This window comes from Salvelinus namaycush, chromosome 1 (assembly GCF_016432855.1).
Source record: "Salvelinus namaycush isolate Seneca chromosome 1, SaNama_1.0, whole genome shotgun sequence".
Classification (NCBI taxonomy): domain Eukaryota; kingdom Metazoa; phylum Chordata; class Actinopteri; order Salmoniformes; family Salmonidae; genus Salvelinus; species Salvelinus namaycush.
This window is the reverse complement of record NC_052307.1, coordinates 44,210,869-44,230,641: the sequence shown is the minus strand read 5'-3', so window position 1 is coordinate 44,230,641 and position 19,773 is coordinate 44,210,869. Positions and strand designations below refer to the sequence as shown.

The 19,773-nt window shown below is 41.1% G+C and overlaps 1 protein-coding gene across 1 annotated transcript; it reads left to right on the top strand.

Moving 5' to 3' along the window:
* The first annotated feature begins 2,753 nt into the window (after positions 1-2,753).
* Positions 2,754-18,360, top strand: LOC120044429 (polyadenylate-binding protein-interacting protein 1-like). Its single transcript, XM_038989080.1, has 12 exons — positions 2,754-2,825; positions 2,947-3,161; positions 11,510-11,658; positions 12,136-12,333; positions 12,475-12,587; positions 12,735-12,846; positions 14,869-14,994; positions 15,201-15,307; positions 15,468-15,582; positions 15,795-15,849; positions 15,931-16,012; positions 16,717-18,360. Exons 2-12 carry the CDS (start codon positions 2,972-2,974, stop codon positions 16,805-16,807), a joined length of 1,338 nt encoding a protein of 445 aa, XP_038845008.1. The 5' UTR covers positions 2,754-2,825; positions 2,947-2,971; the 3' UTR covers positions 16,808-18,360.
* Positions 18,361-19,773: the final 1,413 nt, after the last annotated feature.

Sequence of the window (19,773 nt, the reverse complement as noted above, 5' to 3'; positions counted from 1 at the left end):
TCGCATTTCAATAATCTGAACAGGTTTGGAAATCAAGAAGAAGGGCTAACAGATCATTAAATGCGAAAACAGCAATAAACTCTTGAGCAAGATCCTAGTGCTCATTTTAAGCCTGAAACCATGACAACAGTGAATATATAATGTATACTTAACCACTAAGTTCTGACTGTGTTGAAGCAAATTATTTATTTTGTGTAATATTTAACTGGAGGTGGAAAGAAGGTGAACGTTTATTTGCATTATTTTACACCTTTAATGTCTATAAGAGAAAATAAAATGAGACGTTTCCTCCTCTGTATCCAGATGTTCTCATGTCCATCACTAAAGTGTGCAACTAAAACTGGTTGACTCGGTAAACATCCGACAAATACACACATGAGAATGTGAACTAATACTGTCTACATAGGTAACAGGTTATGGTAAAAAGAAAGATAACCCAGAGCACAGAAAACAAGTGTAGTTTTCGAGTGACTATTCTTATCAGGCTGACTGAGGTAGGGAATGACAAAAGGCAACCATTACAGGCCCACCAGATATTCCATGTGGCAACCATTGCGCTAATGATTAGAGTTCCCAAACAAACTGGAAACATACAGGCCAACCACATCAAAACAGAAGGGAGGTAACTACCCTGGTATGGGCTGTAGATGCTTACATCATTTTTTCAACTATCACCCCATTACCGTGGAGCTGCAACATTCCCGAATGTTGCGGAGGCCTTGGGCCACATGGATACAGAAAGAAACCCTTTTTTCATACAGTAAGTAATATGAAGAAAAGTTGATAGTATGTAGACCTCACGTTTCTGCATTATATTGTCCCACATCAAGCCCTTACTAGAATGTGGTGCAGGGTATGTGGGGTAGGAGGCTGTGAGTGTGTGTGCGTGTGTGCGTGCATGTGCATGTGCGTGCCTGTGTGGGCGCATGCGATGCGTGCACGCGATGCGTGTGTGAGAGAGATGTCCGTATGACCTGTGTCTCGCCACCCACTTCCTCCTGTAATCGTCAACAAATGCTCTAATCAATGACAGCTGTCAGATGCCAGATCAAAAGACCAGGGGGAAAATGTTAACACCACGAACGCTCGGTCCTGTGCCTCTCTCATCTAAATATATTTTTATGTAAGGGTGTGAAATTGGGAAAAGAGCACAGAGTGTGTGCAAAACTAACATGAAAATGTCCAGATTTGTCCCATTCAACTAGAGACCGTGATTCCTGACCTGGAACTACTGTAAATGCTTGGAGATACTGTAGGATGCCAGGGATCATGACAGTATTTGCTTTGAGCTAGAAATGCTAATATTGTCCCCGTAATGATGGCTTATGGACTCACAACAAATTGTTTTGTGATGTTGCAATGTATTTCCAACATACTGCAATGGTCCTTACTATATGAGCCAAGTTAAATTCCCACCAAATGGGGTTAACCCTATTGATGCAATGCGCAGGGTGTTTGCCTTTCCCGCCAGCGACCCAGGTTTGATTCCCTGCCGTGCCGTTCGCTACGTTGGTGTCAGAAGTGGAATGGTGACTGTGAGGCCATTGGAGCGCATGGCTCAGATGTGTGAGGTGGCTGAGTAGTCGAAGTCTGCCTTTCCATTCCGAGGGGGCAGTATAGCAATCCTCGCTGAGCTACGTTACAATTTCCACCATGGCCTTGATATCGTCCCTTGATATCGTCCCCTTTTCACAGCATTTCCTTGGATTTTAACATTATGCTATATTGTTACTTGGTCACAGATAGTAGTATAGCCCATATGCCACAAGGCTAATAGTCAAACTAATTGCCCTGAACACACAGCCAGTGCACCCCCCCCCCCCCCCCCCCCCCCCCACACACACACACAACGCCAGCTAGCAAGGACTCCAAAAAGCATTGTTGTCATCTTTCATCTTCTATGCGTTCTTAAGACTTGACTTGTGAATGTTTGAACTCTCTCCAAGACACTTATTTGGGGGAAAAACAGCAATAGCAGAAAATAGGGGATGTAATCTTTTATTAAAATGTGTCTCCACATTTCTGGAACGGGAATGCTCTTTCACATAATGTGATCCAGCTTTGGGAAACAAGTGGAAAATGACTGAAGGCTAAACAACTAATGAATGCTTATTCTGTTTATGTCTGGTGAAACACACATGTTTGTAGTGGGCAGCTACTGAGAGAGCAGCAGAGGGAGAGTGGCACATGTGAGAGGGTTTGATCCACAAGGATCCTGATTCTGCTCTCTGATGCGTGCGTCTGTGGTTTTATTGTAGTGTGGGAGGTGGGTGGTATGTTTATATTATTCGACCACCCCACTCTCTTTCATTGCTAAAGAACCTGGGTCACATCTATCATGATATGTGTATTTAATTAACTTACTTTTTTGCTTCAGCTCAATGTAGTCCTCCTGGGACTTTTTTTACGGTCTGCTTCCGCTCGGTTGTGACTAGTTACCACAGCCACAAAGGCAACATTGACTATATCGTACAAATGTATGCAATCAAACATTTGAGGTTAGTTTAAGGTTAGGACTAGGCATAATGTTAGGTTAGCAGTGTGGTTATGGTTCAACTCAGATTATAAGAAGATACATTTAAAAAAATAGGAAGGGTTTTAATAGTAATTATGACTTTGTTTATGATATCTAGTCTACCGACGACCCACTCCGCTCAGCTCCAAGTTGGTGCTCTGCCACTCCCTTCCCCTAGAGGTCACCAACACCTTCACTTGCATATGAATAATCAGCCGATATCCTGATTTGTTGTTGAAGGAAGTGGCCTTACAGAAATATGTTTTAATATCCGATCGAGAAAATAAACGTAAATATTAAAGTGAGATAGGTGAGTGTTTGAGGCCAAACTAAATAATAATTTAATACCACGTTATTGGAATTACCAAACCGCTTCACATTTGTTTGGAGGGAATGCCAGGTGTTCTGTAGTGTTGTGCTTTACCAAACAGGCCGTAGTACAAACAAGCAGCAGAGATGACTGAGAATTTCGACCGAGCCCCAGGCGCAGGTAGAGCCCGTATAAAGCCAACAAGCCCCGGCCTCGCAGATGTAGGAGACGGGGACGCAAACTCTGTTTTCAACCAGCGTGAGCCTCTACGACAGCCTCGGACGTCTCCACCTTTGACTGAGAACAACACAAACACTAGTGAGGCTATCGGCGGAGGTAAGATGTGCTGTCAGTTCAAATATGCTTTTACTGTAAGTAATTTGCATTAGTTAGCTATGTCATAGACAAGAAGGGAAACCTTATAAGTTACTGGATTACTGTTTTAGTTACCAGCATCTTTGGCTACATTTTAACAGATATTTAGCTAGACCTGTGTGAAGCTAGCCACAATAACAACTAGCCACAATAGTTGAATTTTGGGTTTCGCCTTCGAAATAAAAGTCCCTCATTGAAAGTGATTCAAACTGATACAAATAGTGGAATCATGCCATTTGGACTAGATAATACTAAACAAGATCGGAATGTTGTATGAATTCAACACAATATATAGTTCATTTGATACTAAAAAAGTTAAAATCAGTTGAAATCGCACTGGATGTATTAGACTTTAGATTTTCATTGGAGGCATACTTATATCAGAGAGGAAAAGGAAGAGAGGTCAAACTCGGCAGAAAATCCCTCTGTACAGCAGGTGGCGTTGTTTCGCCCACCGAGGAAGGTGTTTTTGTATGGAGTTCAATAGAGCCCCACAGTGGTGTAATAATACCCATAAAACCTAGTGGTCAAACAGGGAAATGGTTCCAATAGTTTTTCCACCATTCATTTTTCCCATAGGGTATTTTAGAAAACACTTCAAATATGGGCTGTGTTTCGTGTAGACTTACCTTGGTGTGACATTTTGATTACCATGTAAATCACTTGGACAAGGAGATGGAGATTTGGAATATTCACTGAGAGGGTCTGGCATAGATTTTACATGGTAGAATCACAGTGAATAGCCTAATAAGATGTCTACGGGGTCTGGGATCATTGAATTAAAGCATAAGGGAATTTCTTTAGACCACAGATAAGATACATTTGCAGACCACACAGAAAGAACATGCCTAAATATAGGTTGAAATAACCTTTTACCTTCAGTCATACATGGCAAACAAAGTGGCTTTATCCAAATCTGATAGACATTAATCACTCTGCAAGAGCTAGAAAGGGAGTTGGGTGATGGTGGGTGATTGGTGTCTGTATTTTAGTACAGAGTATCTATGCTATAAATGGATGTGGTTTGTTTCAGTTCACATGAAAACAAATCAATACTTTTTTGCTCTGGGCTACTTTTGGTTTGCTTCCAATGATAATATAAATTGTTACATCCACGAAGGCTGGCCAGGGCTCAGTCATCAACTGGTGATAAGGACTGACTGCATGTGATTGCCTTAATGGTGCCAAATTACGATCCTCAACAGGTGATTGTGTGTAATGGCAGATACAAAGATGCTATAGAAATGTGGTTCTTGTATTTGATGCACTAATAGACTGACATTCCTGTCTAATTAGCCAGTTTGTCCTATTGATGCTTTTTAAAGAGCGACTGCCTCTAAAAATCAACTAATCCCTTTGAAAACGGCCTATGTGGCATCAGTTAAACATTGATTATAGTGTCAAAATTGACTACAAAGTGTTAATAGGATAACTTTGGTCATAATGGACAGTTTGGAACCTCAGTGCGTCACAAGTAGTAAATGAAAGTTGGGTTTGGATTACAATTATGTCAACAAATCATGCCCCCTTTTGCCAAGCTCCACATGCAAATTTGCCCCTCCGCCCGCTTCGCGTCATTGAATGGTGTCCCGTTTCATCGCCCCCAACCAACTCGCTAAAAGGATCATGGCCGTTTGAGACTGAGAAGTTCTATACGGATTGACCATGCAATGCGTGCGTCCAGCAGGATGCATAGCCAACAACTATGGTTTGCATGCCCTGCTGAAGGACCCTATCATGCAGAATAGGTGGTTGGAGTTTGTTGGTCCCCAGTGGTGTACTGGTAGCTAGACCTTAGATTGCTCGTTATATATATGGTTATGTATCTTTTGATAATCATTATCATCGCTAGCATAGCTGATATTATCTAGCTAACTACCGACTTGCTACCTAGTTAGCTAGCTAGCTGGCTAACGTTAGCGTACCTCAATGGAACTCTGATTTGGTTTGGAAACACAATACCATTTCAAAAGAAGACAAATAATTAGTATGAAAACCATTTGTCACGAGTGTGATGTTGCCAGATTTACTTAAGATGCACTGTAACTTTAGCCAGCTAACTAAGATTGAGGGGACCACTGTATTTTAGCTAGCCTACATTAGCATTGCTAGCTTTTTTAGACACTGCTGGTAACATTAATGGCAACATTGCCATCGCTCTGAAGTAAACTTAATGGCATCATAGGGCAAAGTTGTTTCCTACTACTTATTTGCCTATTTTAGCAACGTCATCGTATTTCCATGCCACTCGAAGTAAGTGTAATTTAGACAAAACAGCCAAATTAGCCTCTGAGGTGCAACCCATGTCTAGGGCACAAATAAAATTGGATGCAGCTATCATGGTACTAGCTGACTACAACAGTGTACTAACTAGCAGCAATAAACTAAAACCAACCCAGGGCCATAGCAAAACATGTCACAGTTGGTTCCGGACTGTAGCCGTGTCACCGGCCTGAATTTAATACAATCTGGAGCCAGTCAGTCATTCTACAGTGCATTCAGAGTATTCACACCCCTTGACTTATTCTGTTGTTACAAAGTGGGATTTAACTGTCCATTTTTTGGGGTTAACGATCTACATAAAATACTCTATCAAAGTGGAAGAAAATTTCTAACATTTTTTTATTAATGGAAAATAAAACTGGGTAAGTCTAAGAGCTTTGCAAATCTGAATTTTACAATATTTGCCCATTTATTCTTCAAGCGCTGTCAAATTGGTTGTTGATCATTGCTAGACATTTAAATCTTGCCATTGATTTAAGTCAAAACTGTAACTAAGTCACTCAAGATCATTTTAATGTCGCCTTGGTAAGTCACTCCAGTGTATATTTGGCCTTGCGTTTTAAGTTATTGTCCTGCTGAACGGTGGATTTTTCTCCTAGTGTATGTTGGAAAGCGGACTGAACCAGTTTTTCCACTAGGACCATGTCTGTGCTTAGCTCTACTCCTTTTCTTATCCTAAAAAAAAGTCCCTAGTCCTTGCCGATGACAAGCTTACCCATAACATGATTCAGCCACCACCATGCTTGAAAATATGAAGCGCGTACAGCCCAGTACATCACTGGGGCCAAGCTTCCTGCCATCCAGGACCTATATACTAGGTGGTGTCAGAGTAAGGCCCTAAAAGTTGTCAGACTCCAGTCACCCAAGTCATAAACTGTTCTCTCTGCTACAGCATGGCAAGCAGTACTGGTGTGCCAAGTCTAGGTCCAAACGGCTTCTTAACAGCTTCTACCCCCAAGCCATAAGACTGCCGAACAATTAATCAAATGGCCACCTGGACTATTTGCATTGACCCCCCCCCCCCCATCCCCTTTGTTTTTACACGGCTGCTACTCGCTGTTTTATCTATGCATAGTCACTTTACACCTACCTACATGTACAAATTACCTTGACTAACCTGTACCCCCACACATTGACTCGGTACCCTCTGTATATAGTCTCATTATTGTTATTTTCTTGTTACTTTTTTATATACAGTACCAGTCAAAAGTTTGGACACCTACTCATTCAATGTTTTTTCTTTATTTTTTTTCTTTATTTTTACTATTTTCTAACATTGTAGAATAATAGTGAAGACATCAACACTATGAAATAACACATCGAATCATAGAGTAACCAAAAAAGTGTTAAACAAATGAAAATATGAGATTCTTCAAAGTAGCCACCCTTTGCCTTTGCCAGCTTTGCACACTCTTGGCATTCTCTCAACCAGCTTCACCTGGAATGCTTTTCCAACAGTCTTGGAGTTCCCACATATGCTGAGCACTTGTTGGCTGCTTTTCCTTCACTCTGCGGTCCAACTCATCCCAAAACATCTCAATTGGGTTGAGGTTGGGTGATTGTGGAGGCCTGGTCATCTAATGCAGCACTCCATCACTCTCCTCCTTGGTCAAATAGCCCTTACACAGCCTGGAGGTGTGTTGGGTCATTGTCCTGTTGAAAAACAAATGATAGTCCAACTAAGTGTGAACCAGATGGGATTGCGTATCACTGCAGAATGCTGTGGTAGCTATGCTGGTTAAGTGTGCCTTGAATTCTAAATAAATCCCGGACAGTGTCAGCAGCAATGCACCATCACACCGCCTTCTTTATGCTTTACGGTGAGAACCACGCATGCCAAGTTTATCTGTTCACCTACTCTGCATCTCACAAAAACATGGCGGTTGGAACCAAATTTAGGCTCATCAGACCAAAGGACAGATTTCCACCGGTCTAATGTCCATTGCCCATGTTTCTTGGCCCAAGCAAGTCTCTTCTTCTTATTGGTGTACTTTTAGTAGTGGTTTCTTTGCAGCGATTTGACCATGAAGGCCTGATTCATGCAGTCTCCTTTGAACAGTTGATGATGATGTGTCTGTTACTTGAACTCTGTGAAGGAGTTATTTGGGCTGCAATCTGAGGTGCACTCAACTCTAATGAACTTATCTTCTGCAGCAGAGGTAACTCAGTCTTACTTTCCTGTGGCGGTCCTCATAAGAGCCAGTTTTATCATAGCGCTTGATGGTTTTTGCGACTGCACTTGAAGAAACGTTCAAAGTTCTTGACATTAACGTAATTATGGACTGTCGTTTCTCTTTGCTTATTTGAGCTGTTCTTGCCATAATATGGACTTGGTCTTTTCCCAAATATGGACTTGGTCTTTTCCCAAATAAGGCTATCTTCTGTATACCACCCCTACCTTGTCACAACACAACTGTTTGACTCAAATGCATTAAGAAGTAAAGAAATTCCACAAATTAACCGTTAACAAGGCACACCAGTTAATTGAAATGCATTCCAGGTGACTGCCTCATGAAGCTGGTTGAGAGAATGCCAACAGTGTGCAAAGCTGTCATTAAGGTAAAGGGTGGCTACTTTGAAGAATCTTAAATATAAAGTATATTTTCAGTTGTTTAACTTTTTTTTTTTGGTTACTACATGATTCCATATGTGTTATTTCATAGTTTTGATTTTTTCACTATTGTTCTACAATGTAGAAAATTATAAAATAAAGAAAAACCCTTGAGTAGGTGTGTCCAAACTTTTGACTGGTACCGTATTTTAATTTAGTCTATTTGAGCTTTTTCTGTTTTTCACTTTAGTTTACTTAGTAAATATTTTCATAACTCTATTTTCTTAAAATGGCATTGTTTGTTAAGGGCTTGTAAGTAAGCATTTCATGGAAAGGTACACACACCTGTTGTATTCAGCATATGTGACAAATAAAATTTGATTTGGATTTGATACTCAGTGATTCATTGTTGGATTTGGCCTTAACATAGTGCTTTGTATCCTCTCTCCAGTGTCTGTGTTCTTTTTCCTATCTTAATCTTTTCTTTTTATTGGCCAGTCTGAGATATGGCTTTTTCTTTGCAACTCTGCTAATTTTTGTATCTATGAACATTTGATCTCAATACAGTTTTCTGTTCCCGAAACTAGAATATATTATGAACAGAGAGGACAAAGTTTTGTAGACTTTACTCTTTGCCAAAGTTTTAAAAAGTTGCATTGTTTAGGAATGCAAGGGTGAATTGAGTTATTGCAGACGTGAACTTCAGAGTATGGAAATATGCAAATACATGCTAGAACGCGCCAATAGGATCTCGCTAGCTTGTGTCTGGCTCTTCCCACCTCTTTGCTTGTTCTGCCCACTATGATTAATTTGCTCAAATTGGAAACAGGCTGTGGTCTATCTTGGGTTAGTTAGAAAATCTTTGGCTGTACAGTTCATACACACTACCTACTTTTTCCAAATGTTTGTGTTACAACCTGAATTTAAAAGGGATTAAATTAAGTCACTGACCTACACACAATACCCTATAATGTCAAAACAATGTTTTTTTTCTAGATTTTAACTCCGTTGCCAGAGAGAGAGAACCGCTCAGGGATTTCACCATGAGGCCAATAATGGTGACTTTAAAAATGTTAGAGTTTAATGGCTGTGATAACTGAGGATGGATCAATAACATTGTAGTTACTCCCCAATTTTAACATAAATGACAGAGTGATAAGAAAGCCTGGACAGAATCAAAGTATTCCAAAACATGCATCCTGTTTGCAACAAGGCACTAAAGAAATACTGTGAAAATGTGGCAAAGCAATTTTTTGTTGTTGTCCTGAATACACAGTATTATGTTTGGGGCAAATCCAACACATCACTGAGTACCACACTTCATATTTTCAAGTATATTGGGGGCTGCATCATGTTATTGGTATGATTGTAATCTTTAAGGACTGGAGAGTTTTTCAGGACATGACAAATGGAATGGAGCGAAGCACAGGTAAAATCCTAGAGGAAAACCAGGTTCAGTCTGCTTTCCACCAGACACTGGGAGATGAATTCACCTTCCAGCAGGACCATAATCTAAAATCCAAGGCCAAATCTACACTGGAGTTGCTTACCAAGAAGACAGTGAATGTTCCTGAGTGGCCAATTTACAGTTTTGACTTAAATGTACTTGAAAATCTATGGCAAGACCTGAAAATAGTTGTCTAGCAATGATCAACAACCAATTTGACAGAGCTTGAAGACTTTTGAAAATAATAAAGGGGAAATGTTGCACAATCCAAGTGTGGAAAGCACCTAAAATGTGTTCACATAGGCAGTTTGAAGTGACTAAAATCCTATTTATTTGCATATCCGATTCGAATCTGTTATTTTTCCTACAGTCTGAACAGCCAAAAAGCATATGGAATTGGATATTTCAAGCCACATTTCAAAGCACCTTCGTAGGTGGTTTGAAGTCGGATACAAATCTGTTTCCTGGCCATAACTTGTCTGACTGGTCAAATCAGATTAAAAAATGTTTGCCCTCAAGTGGTATTTAGACTGTTATTTGGCATATTTTGTTGCTCGCTAGCTATTATGTTGATAGTTTGACAAGAACATGTGGTAGCTAACTAGCTTGTTAACTGTTTACAAACAAATTTGTGAATGTGCTATAAAGCCAATCAGCTAGCTGGTTGTCTGCTTTTGCTAGCCAAAAAAAGACAATTTGAAAGTTGGATCATCTTATCCTTTGAGGCTTTGAAGATGTTCTTACCCTATGATTTTGAACAATCAAAGCAATTGGGAAACGTCTATGGCAGGCATTGTCACCTTAGCTTACTACATAACTTTCTGAGTGATAGGAAGCACAAGCAAAACCAACAATCAGCCTACACTATTGCACACACTGACGTTGTTACTATGACAAGCGTAACCTTGTCAGCAAATGACTGCTGTCTGAACACACACACATCCAATTTGGTCACTTGTAACTTGCTGTTTGGACAGTCAGTGGTCGAAAACTGATTTGAAAAACAAACTGATGAGCATTAAGGCCTGCAGTGTGAACAAGGCTAGATACTTAACCAGAAAGACTCAAAGCTGTAATTGCTACCAAAGGTTATTCTACAAAGTATCTTTGTAAATGAGTTATTTCTGTGTCCATTTTCAGTAAATTTGCTAACATTTCTAAAAACATGTTTTCACTTTGTCATTATGGGGGTATTGTGTGTAGATGGGTGAATTTTTAATTGTTTTCTTATTTTTAATCCATTTTGAATTCAGGCTGTAACAACAAAATGTGGAATAAGTCAAGGGGTATGAATACTTTCTGAAGGCACTGCCACTAAGTATGCCCCCAATTCAATTACAAAGTCTAATACATCCAGTGCGACAAGTAAACTAATTGTGCTTTGTTGAATTTATGTAACATTCTGACCTTGTTTAGCATTATCTAGGCCAAACATATCATGAATCCAATATTTGAATCACTTTCAAAGGGGAACTTGTATTTTGAAGGCGAAACGGAAATGGCTCATACTTATTATGGCTTGCTTCACACAGGTGCTAGTATGTAGCTAGCTAGCATAGGCAACAAACGGGTGAATTTCCTGACAGTGGACCTCTAGCGTGAATCTACACAACATTCTCTCGCGGGCATGGGTTGAGCGCGCCCCGTTTGCTCACGTCAGCTATAGCTGACAAGCTATACTGTTAGACGACTCAAGAAGGCTGCGCACACGTTTCAGACAAATATTAGAAGCTACACAATTTAAACGTCAATTGAATTACGTCAATGAATACATTATACTAAAAGCAAGAACAACTTGAATCCCCCCGTCACACCGACAAAATTCGCTATTCGTCTCACGAATGACCCATAGCTAAATTGTAAGTCTATTTTTAGACATTGGTCTGTGAGCTAGCTGCTAAATAAAAGTGCAAGGACGGCGGCCAAATCACGTCACATGACTAGCTAGGTCAGTGCCACCCAGTGTCCCTCGTGCCAGACCTCTATTGCTAGCTATGGTCTTCAGTATTTCCTTCATTTCCCACCCAGAAAGCAGAAGACCAAGCAAACCCCACCAGGTCATTCACAACAACAGCACTCCTGCCTCCAAAGTGAAAAGGGTGGACTCTCTGGTGAACACCTCCATTCTGTCAGCCAACGCACCCGAGTTCTACCCTTCCAGCCCCCCCCCCTATGAGGTATTAAAGCAGTGTTCCCACAAACTGGTCCTGAACCCACAGTGTGCATGCTTCCCCCCCAGTACTACTAACACCTGGCTGGTTCCACCTGGGCAGGGTTTCCCAAACTCAGTCCAGGGGCCCCTCCTGGGTGCACGTTTTAGTTTTTGCCCTAGCACTCACTACACATTTGAATCAGCTGTGTAGTGAGTGCTAGGGCAAAAACTAAAATGTGCACCCAGGAGGGGCCCCTGGACTGAGTTTGGGAAACCCTGAACTAGGTTGACCAAGTAATAAAGCCCCTTATTAAATTAGGTGTTGTGGTGCTGGGTTCACACCCTGTACAAATGGATAATGATAATGGGTTGCATTGTACCTCATCAACTGCACTTTACATTATAAGGACTGAACTAATCAATCACCTCATCCACTACCAATGTCTAGCTAGTATCCATATTTTTCACCATCCTTGATTACCGGTATTCTCAATTTTTAAAGGAATCTGTTTCGGAGGATGGCAGCGATGGCTATTATACTGAGACAACATTGTCTGAATTGGTTGAGGAGTTTCTCAGCCACCTAAACTCCTCACCGGGGTCCTTTGAGAACGACATTGAGCACATAGCAAACATGCTGAACAGCTGGGTCACTACAGAGGAGACGCTGCAGGAATTGGTGGAACTCCTCTACACACAAGTATGTGTATCAACACACGCACGGTTCGGCCATCTACCTGCTTATGAATTTTATAGCACTGTCTATATGTAGTTTACTGTTGTGTTTTACTGTCATTTTTTAAAACAAAATTTGTTATGTTTTGTGATGCCGGTTTTGCAGTCTACTGTTATCCCCAATTTCTCTTACACGGGGGCAAGGCTCTGTAACTTTCTGTCTCATAACCTTGCACTCAGCCCAGCAAGAGGCAACTTCCGTCAGCTGTTACTAAAACGGTGAGCTTTGTTTATGTTAGTAACAAGTAGGCCTAAAATCTACTTCATCACTTTTGTCATCATAGGCTTCGTCCTGATGCTTTATGCCTACCATAAGTAACACTTGTAGCCATTTATACAGAAACACACTCTCTCCTCCCCCGGTAGGTGTCAGACAGAGTATGAACAGAGGGGTGTAGCGGTGCGGGGGGACGCGGAGACTCAGAAGAAGTTCCATGCCTATGTGCTCTTCCTGGGGGAGCTTTACCTCAGACTGGAGGTGAGCAAAAGCCCCTCTGTCCTTTCCAAGTCTTTTGGGGGTCTTTGTCTCTGTAGATCTGTGCCATTTCAACCCCTCAACTTTGACACTTGCTTCCCATAACCCAACTTCCGTAACCCCTCCCCCTAGATACATTTTGAGTTGATAATAAACTCTAGACAGAACCTAATCTCTTGTGGATAGACTACCTGAACATAACTGGTACAGTAGATCTGTCGGCATGCTATGGGATCTGTGAGATAACGAGCAACAGTTGGGTTTTTGTCACTGGTTATTTGGACGTATCAGGATTGGGCGAAGGAGTTGCTTAAACAGATTCACTTTGACTCATGATGAACACAGTTGAAAATATCGGAGGTGGGGGGCTTTGGCTGAGTTTCCTTTTGCAAGGGTGGAGACTTTGAAACCCGGAAATCTTAATTTCTAACTAGGGCTGGCACAATTATCTTGTAATCGACCATTATGGACATTAGCCATGGATTTTTTTTTTTTTACAAATATCTTAATAGGTGGGATCCAACTTTATATTCAAGTAGATGCAGTGCATTCAGAAACTATTTCTATCCCTTGACTTAATCCACATTTTTGTTACAGACTGAATTCTAAATGGATTAATGTTTTTAGAATTTTTTGCAAATGTATTGATAATGAAATACAGATCTCATTTACATAAGTATTCAGACTCCTGAGTCAATACTTTGTAGAATAACCTTTTGGCAGCGATTACTGATTTGAATCTTTCTGGGTAAGTCTCTAAGAGCAGGAACATTCACTGTCTTCTTGGTAAGCAACTGCAGTGTAGATTTGGCCTTGTGTTTTAGGTTATTGTCCCGCAGGAAGGTTAATTCATCTCCCAGTGTCTGATGAAAAGCAGATTGAACCTGGTTTTCCTCTAAGATTTTACCTGTGCTTAGCTCATTACGTTAATTTTTTTATCCTGAAAAACTCCCCAGTCCTTAACGATTACAAGCACACCCATAACATGATGCATTCACCACTATGCTTGAAAATATGGAGAGTGGTTTTCAGTAATGTATTGGATTTGCCCCAAACATAACTTTGTATTCAGGATCTATCCTTAGTTTCCTCCTATCATAGCCAATAAACTCTTAACGGTTTTAAAGTCACCACTGACCTCATGGTGAAATCCCTGAGCGGTTTCCTTCCTCTCCGTCAACAGAGCTAGGAAGGACGCCTGTATCTTTGTACAGACTGAGTGTATTAATAAACCAACCAAATAGTGATTCATAAATTCACCATGATCAAAGGGATATTCAATGTCTTCTTTTTTATTTTTAAAATACCAATACCTACCAATAAGTGCCCTTTGCGAGCATTGGAAAATTTCCCTGGTCTTTGTGGTTGAATCTGTTTGAAATTCACTGCTCGACTGAGGGACCTTAAAGATAATTGTATGTGTGGGGTACAGACATGGGGTAGTCATTCAAAAATCATGTTAAACACTATCGCACACACTGAGTCCATGTGACTTGTTAAGCATATGTTTACCCCTGAACTTATTTAGGCTTGCCATAACAAAGGGGTTGAATACTTATTGACTCAAGAAATTTAATTTAACCTGACATTTAGAAGTAATTTAATGTGAAAAAAGTCAAGGGGTGTGAATACTTTCTGAAGTGACTGTATAGTTTACCCAATAGCAGTTATGTTGGTAATCATTTTACGAGCAGAACAGCAGGGTCTGGAGGAGCAGCATCGTTTCCAAATGGGATAGGGGTGTCACCAAGCTGTGTTGTATTCATTGTGTATGTCGTAGCTATTTTTCTAAGATGCATTATAAATTGAAAACATCTTTCAACAAAAATGACAATTACGACAATAACCGAGGCCATTTTGCATGACAATTAATCGTCTCCCAAAATTCCATATTCGTCACAGCCCTATTTTTAAACACGCTTCCCCCAGAACGTAGTCGAGCATCTGACCAAATGGTGCTAGGTTTTAAAATGAACTGAGATTAGACCGAACCTGACCGCTGTCTTGTATGATTGGTTGTCTCAGCTTAAGAGTGCGAAAGGGCCTCCGTCTCGAGCTGAGATCCTGCTTACTGCCCTGAGGGAATTGATGAATGCCCTCTTCTCCAACCCCGTGGATGGAAACCTCATCTGTGCTGTCAAACTGCTCAAGGTGATTTCACACGTTTTCTGATCTCCAATGTCAAGTTGATTCAATGTTCCACATCTGTGGTACACCGTTAATTACGCTCTATTGAAAGAAATCTGCAGGCCACAATCCAAATTATACTATATTACAATGTAATGTCAAGCTTGTTGTAATGTGCAAGAAAAATTCCCCTGTGTTACAATGACGTTTACCTGTGATGTCATCTGTAGTTGACAGGCTCGGTTTTGGAGGATACGTGGAAAGAGAGCGGGAAGTCTGACATGGACCAGATAGTCCAGAGGATTGAGAACATTGTGCTGGATGCCCAGTGCAGCAGGTTGGTGTGTGTGTGTTACCTCTGCCAGATTCAGAAGTAAAATGAATGCTTCTTCTATTAGGTAAAAGATGGTAGGATGAATGACTGCCTGTTGTGTGAAGAAGATGCTATTGACGCCGAGTGAGTGATTACATAAAAGACTGTCTTGTGTTTTCATCAGAGATGTGAAGCAGATGTTATTGCGGCTGGTGGAGCTGAGGTCTAGTAACTGGGGCAGGGTCCATGCTGCTGCTGCTGCCGACGCTACACCTGACAACGACCCCAACTACTTCATGGTGAGGAGTGAGGACTAGGGCCAGAGAACAACAAGCTTTTAAATGTTTCACTCATGTCTCAAGCCAACTCCTGCTTTAAGCCATGACACAAAAGGAATTGCCGGCGATCCAACATTTGGGCGAAACTGGTTTAAATGTTCAAATGGAAGTTCATGCCCACCAACCTTTCACCTCTGTTCCTTGTGTTTGTCTTTGTGTGTTTCTCCTGTCAGAATGAGCCTACGTTCTACACTGCAGATGGCACTCCCTTTACAGCAGCCGACCCTGGTAAGTATTATCCTCAGCATTCATCAAGGTGAAACCCTGCAAGCTACACATTGTCCCTAAATGTATGTTTCGGTGTTATAGAATATTCTGAAAAATACCAGGAGATCCTGGATCGGGAAGATGACTATTTCCCAGAGGCCGATGAAGAGAATGGAAATGAATCGTGAGTAATAATTGTCTGTGATTTAGTTTTGGTCATGTTCCCTTGCTTTTTCAGTTGACTTGGTTCCCATGTGTGTGTGAGCCATAATGGAACTTAATCTGTAAAATATTCCTATGTAGGTCTAGAAAATTCCTCTATAGTTCTAGAATGCTGTCCTGTAGTTTTAGAACATTCCTCTGTAGTTCTAGAATATTCTTCTGTGAGAACCATCAGACCACAGAAAATAAGTCACACAATCCAGTGCCATAGTCACTAATGCCACTGTAGCATTTGTCTTGTGACTTTTCTCCCTCACTCCTGTGTGCGTATGCCAATGCAGTGTTTCCCCTAGGATTTCTCTCAGCAGCGGAAGCAGAGTTAGCGGGGGTTTGGGTCTGTAATACGTAGATCTCCTTTTTATTTTTTTGCAGTGGCGGCCATGATTTAGCAGTGCAAATGTCACCCAGGTCACATAACCTGAGAGCCACATGAGGTTGTTGACTTGTGTGTAATTGTTTAGCCCACAATTGAACAGGGGAAGCCAGAATCTCAGAGTCAGTTGAGTCCGCAGACGAAACAGAAAGAGCGTTTAGTTGACCCGTCTACCTCCCACTCAACTGTGTGTGCATGCCTTTTCCTTTAGAGGACTGTGACTTTGATATTTAGTGGTACACTGAATGGCATTTGAAACAAACCTTTATATTCCCTTAATAATTTTGTTCCAGATCATTCAATGACGAGGATGAGATGGACCCTGAGATCGAGGAAGCTTTTGAGAAGTTCTGCTTAGAGTCTGAGCGAAAAAGACGACCATGAGACAAGTATGACAGCATAGCGAGAGACTGAATTTACACATACCTTTCGTGTTCGACTTGCTGGAGTGTTTGCGACTGGGGGAAAATCAAAGATAACCAGCAATTGATATGTTTCAAAAATATATATTTTTTCGCAAAATAAACTGTGCATAGTTTGCACTTCAGTTACAGGTTATTTTCTGGCTGGAATTTGTGTTGGTTGCAAGATTGGGGACAATCAACTGGATCGTTATTTCCGCTGAGTTGTAGCGACTGTTCTGAGTGGGGGAGTTTTCTGCTTCTTTTGATTATTTCATAAACGCTACTTTCCCTCAATCTTCCTCATAACGCCGTTGGGGAAAAAGTGTGTGAGGTGGATTTTAGACTACTAAGTAGCTCAACAGCAGAGTAGCATCATCAAATGTGTGCGTAGTTTGATTTCATACTAACTGTATAAGCAACGACAGAATATGGGGTTCAGCTACAGGGAGTAGTGCAGGGGAGGCAACACTCAGAACATTTACAATATAGGGCTTTTTCGGCAGAAAAAATATATATGCTTAGACAGGCCGCCAAGTATAAAAATAAATAACGTTTTCAGGAAATTAGCTTTAAAACTGCATAAATGTATCTCCGCTCCATGGAGAAGTCTGCAGAATTGCAGGAAATTGGATAAATATTTATTTTTACAATCTACAATCTACACCGCCAAGATGAGGCCAACGGGCCAACCATGCTCATTGCCATGCTTCCTGCCATACCATCACCTAAGCCCCTTTTTTTATCTAGAAAAAAAACCTTGCAATAGAAATGTGATGTATAGAACGAACACTGCCAGAATTTTGCTACATGGGGCTTATAAATACAGCATTCAAGAGAATTGTCTGTTCTATATGGTACTTCTCTGTTTTCAGTGTTCTGAATGTTGCACCCTACTGACCTCAAGGGACAGTTTGTTAAATTGCACACTGAGGATTTGGCCATTTAGTTGGTCAACCACCCTTTAACAAGCTATGCATTTAAGGAGGTGGGTTTGTGAAAAGAATAAAAGAGCTAGAAATACTGAATACCGTCAAGTGGCAGTCTGCAAAAGAGAGCTCCAGTTTCAACTTTAGGGGTATTTTTGTTCTTCCTTTTACTGGTTTAAATTAGCCTTTTTAGAATTGTAAGTTATTGGACAATTGTTGAGGAGTACAGTACTGGGGTGTATTCATTACGGAAACCATTTTAAGAACCAAACGGAGCAAAACAAACACGTTTATTTTCGACAGGTCACTCCTGTTCCATTTGCTTCAGTTTAAGAAACGTTTTGCAACAGAATTGGCGGAATGAATACACCCCTGGCTCTGGTATCGTTTTTAATCCAATTTGTCTATTGAACACGGCTTTAAACCTTTTGTAGTCCTGCAGTTTGGACCTGTCATTGAGAAACACCACTAAAACAGTAATCTCTCAAAGGATGCACCTGCAAGTTCAAATTTGTTTTCATCATAAGCAATTAATCGATCCCATTCAAAGGAATGTTTGTACATATTAACAGTATTGTTTGCCTGCAATAAATTATTTAAAATATGAGTATTTCACTGCCTGACTCTTATTTTGAGTGTGTGCGGGATGTTGCGAAATGTAAGTTATCTGAAAAGCACAGTAGATGACGCTCCTTTTGTCCACTACTAAAATGTTCACTAGAAGAAGAATGAGCATCCATCCAATGGGACACAGTATAGTGCACCTTTTCAAGTTGCGGGAATTTTGTTGACAGTGTTGCACACCAGCAGAAAGTTGTTTGTTTACTAGCTAGCTAAATCAACAACACCAATATCAATTTGATGATCACGAGAATGAGTTGGACGTCCGTTACGGAGATGATTCCCGTCTGCACCCTTCGGCCTGTACTGTGGCTCTGTGTTGGAGAAAGCCCCTGCACCCTGCTCTGTACATCCTCTCCAGTCTAGCAAGAATGTTCGACAGAGGATGAGGTTGGCCACCAGCAGCTACAAGGTAACATCAGCAGCTCTAATTGGCTCAATTCAGGAGTTTAAGGACCAGACATGAAATGGGTTTAGAATATTTGTTGAGGAAATGGAATGGATGTGAGAATGAGGATTTAGTGGGGAAATGAGAATGGACCGGATGAAGCCAAAGGCTGCAGGTTAAGGATCCGGAGAGGTTGACTCTAGAATTGGACTTGGAGTCAGGTAGACGTCACCGTTAGGCTACTGTAACGAAGAAGAAATGTGCATGGATTGGTCTTTAACACCTGTGCAAGATCAGATTTTGATGTTTAACGTCGGAAAAGATGGCAGAAGCGGACGCTGAGGTGGAGTGTGAATATAATGGCTGGGGAATCGAGGAGAATTGGAATTTGCCGCAAAGTAGCATACAGTGATGAGAATGTCCCTATCTTGTAGGAGTATGTTTTGTTAATGAGGAGCAGGTGATTGGATTACCAATTTTGAAGAATCCAGTTGATATATCCTAACTGGTGGAGAGAGTGCTGGGTAAAGTGAAGGCTGTGAGGATCACGAGAGGCAGGCTTGTTTGGATTTTTTGTTCTTCTGAGGTTCAAGAAGGAGCGTGTTGCGACTCACCCGATTTGAGAAGTTTGTCTCTTTGAAGCAGGGCACCCCTCAAGGGGGTAATATCTGGCGTTTTGTGGGAAGTCGATGTTGCAGAGATGAAAAATATGTTCAAGTTGTTGAAAAGATCATGTGTTTTAAAAGTGATGAAAATGATACAGGGTGCAATTGTGGTGGGAACCATGAAGCCACGTCTTTGGAATGCCCAACAAGGATAAATGATAATGAGCTGGCCAATGTAAGGGCTGTCCAAAGCATTTCATATGCAGGGGCTGTTAAAAGGGTTGAGGGTTCGAATGGTGCTCCTGAAGAGTCCATGGTGGTGGATAGACCTTCACTGAAGGCTGCCGGGGTTGTCGCTTAACAGCAGGGCCCAGATATGTTAAAGGTTAAGAAGGTGGACTTTGTG

Bases quoted from the DNA above. Each gene is read 5' to 3' on its own strand.
- LOC120044429 (XM_038989080.1), top strand. From the start codon at position 2,972: ATGACTGAGAATTTCGACCGAGCCCCAGGCGCAGGTAGAGCCCGTATA. The intron at 11,659-12,135 runs GTATTAAAGCAG...CAATTTTTAAAG, and splicing joins CCAGCCCCCCCCCCTATGAG to GAATCTGTTTCGGAGGATGG. The intron at 15,583-15,794 runs GTGAGGAGTGAG...TTCTCCTGTCAG, and splicing joins ACGACCCCAACTACTTCATG to AATGAGCCTACGTTCTACAC.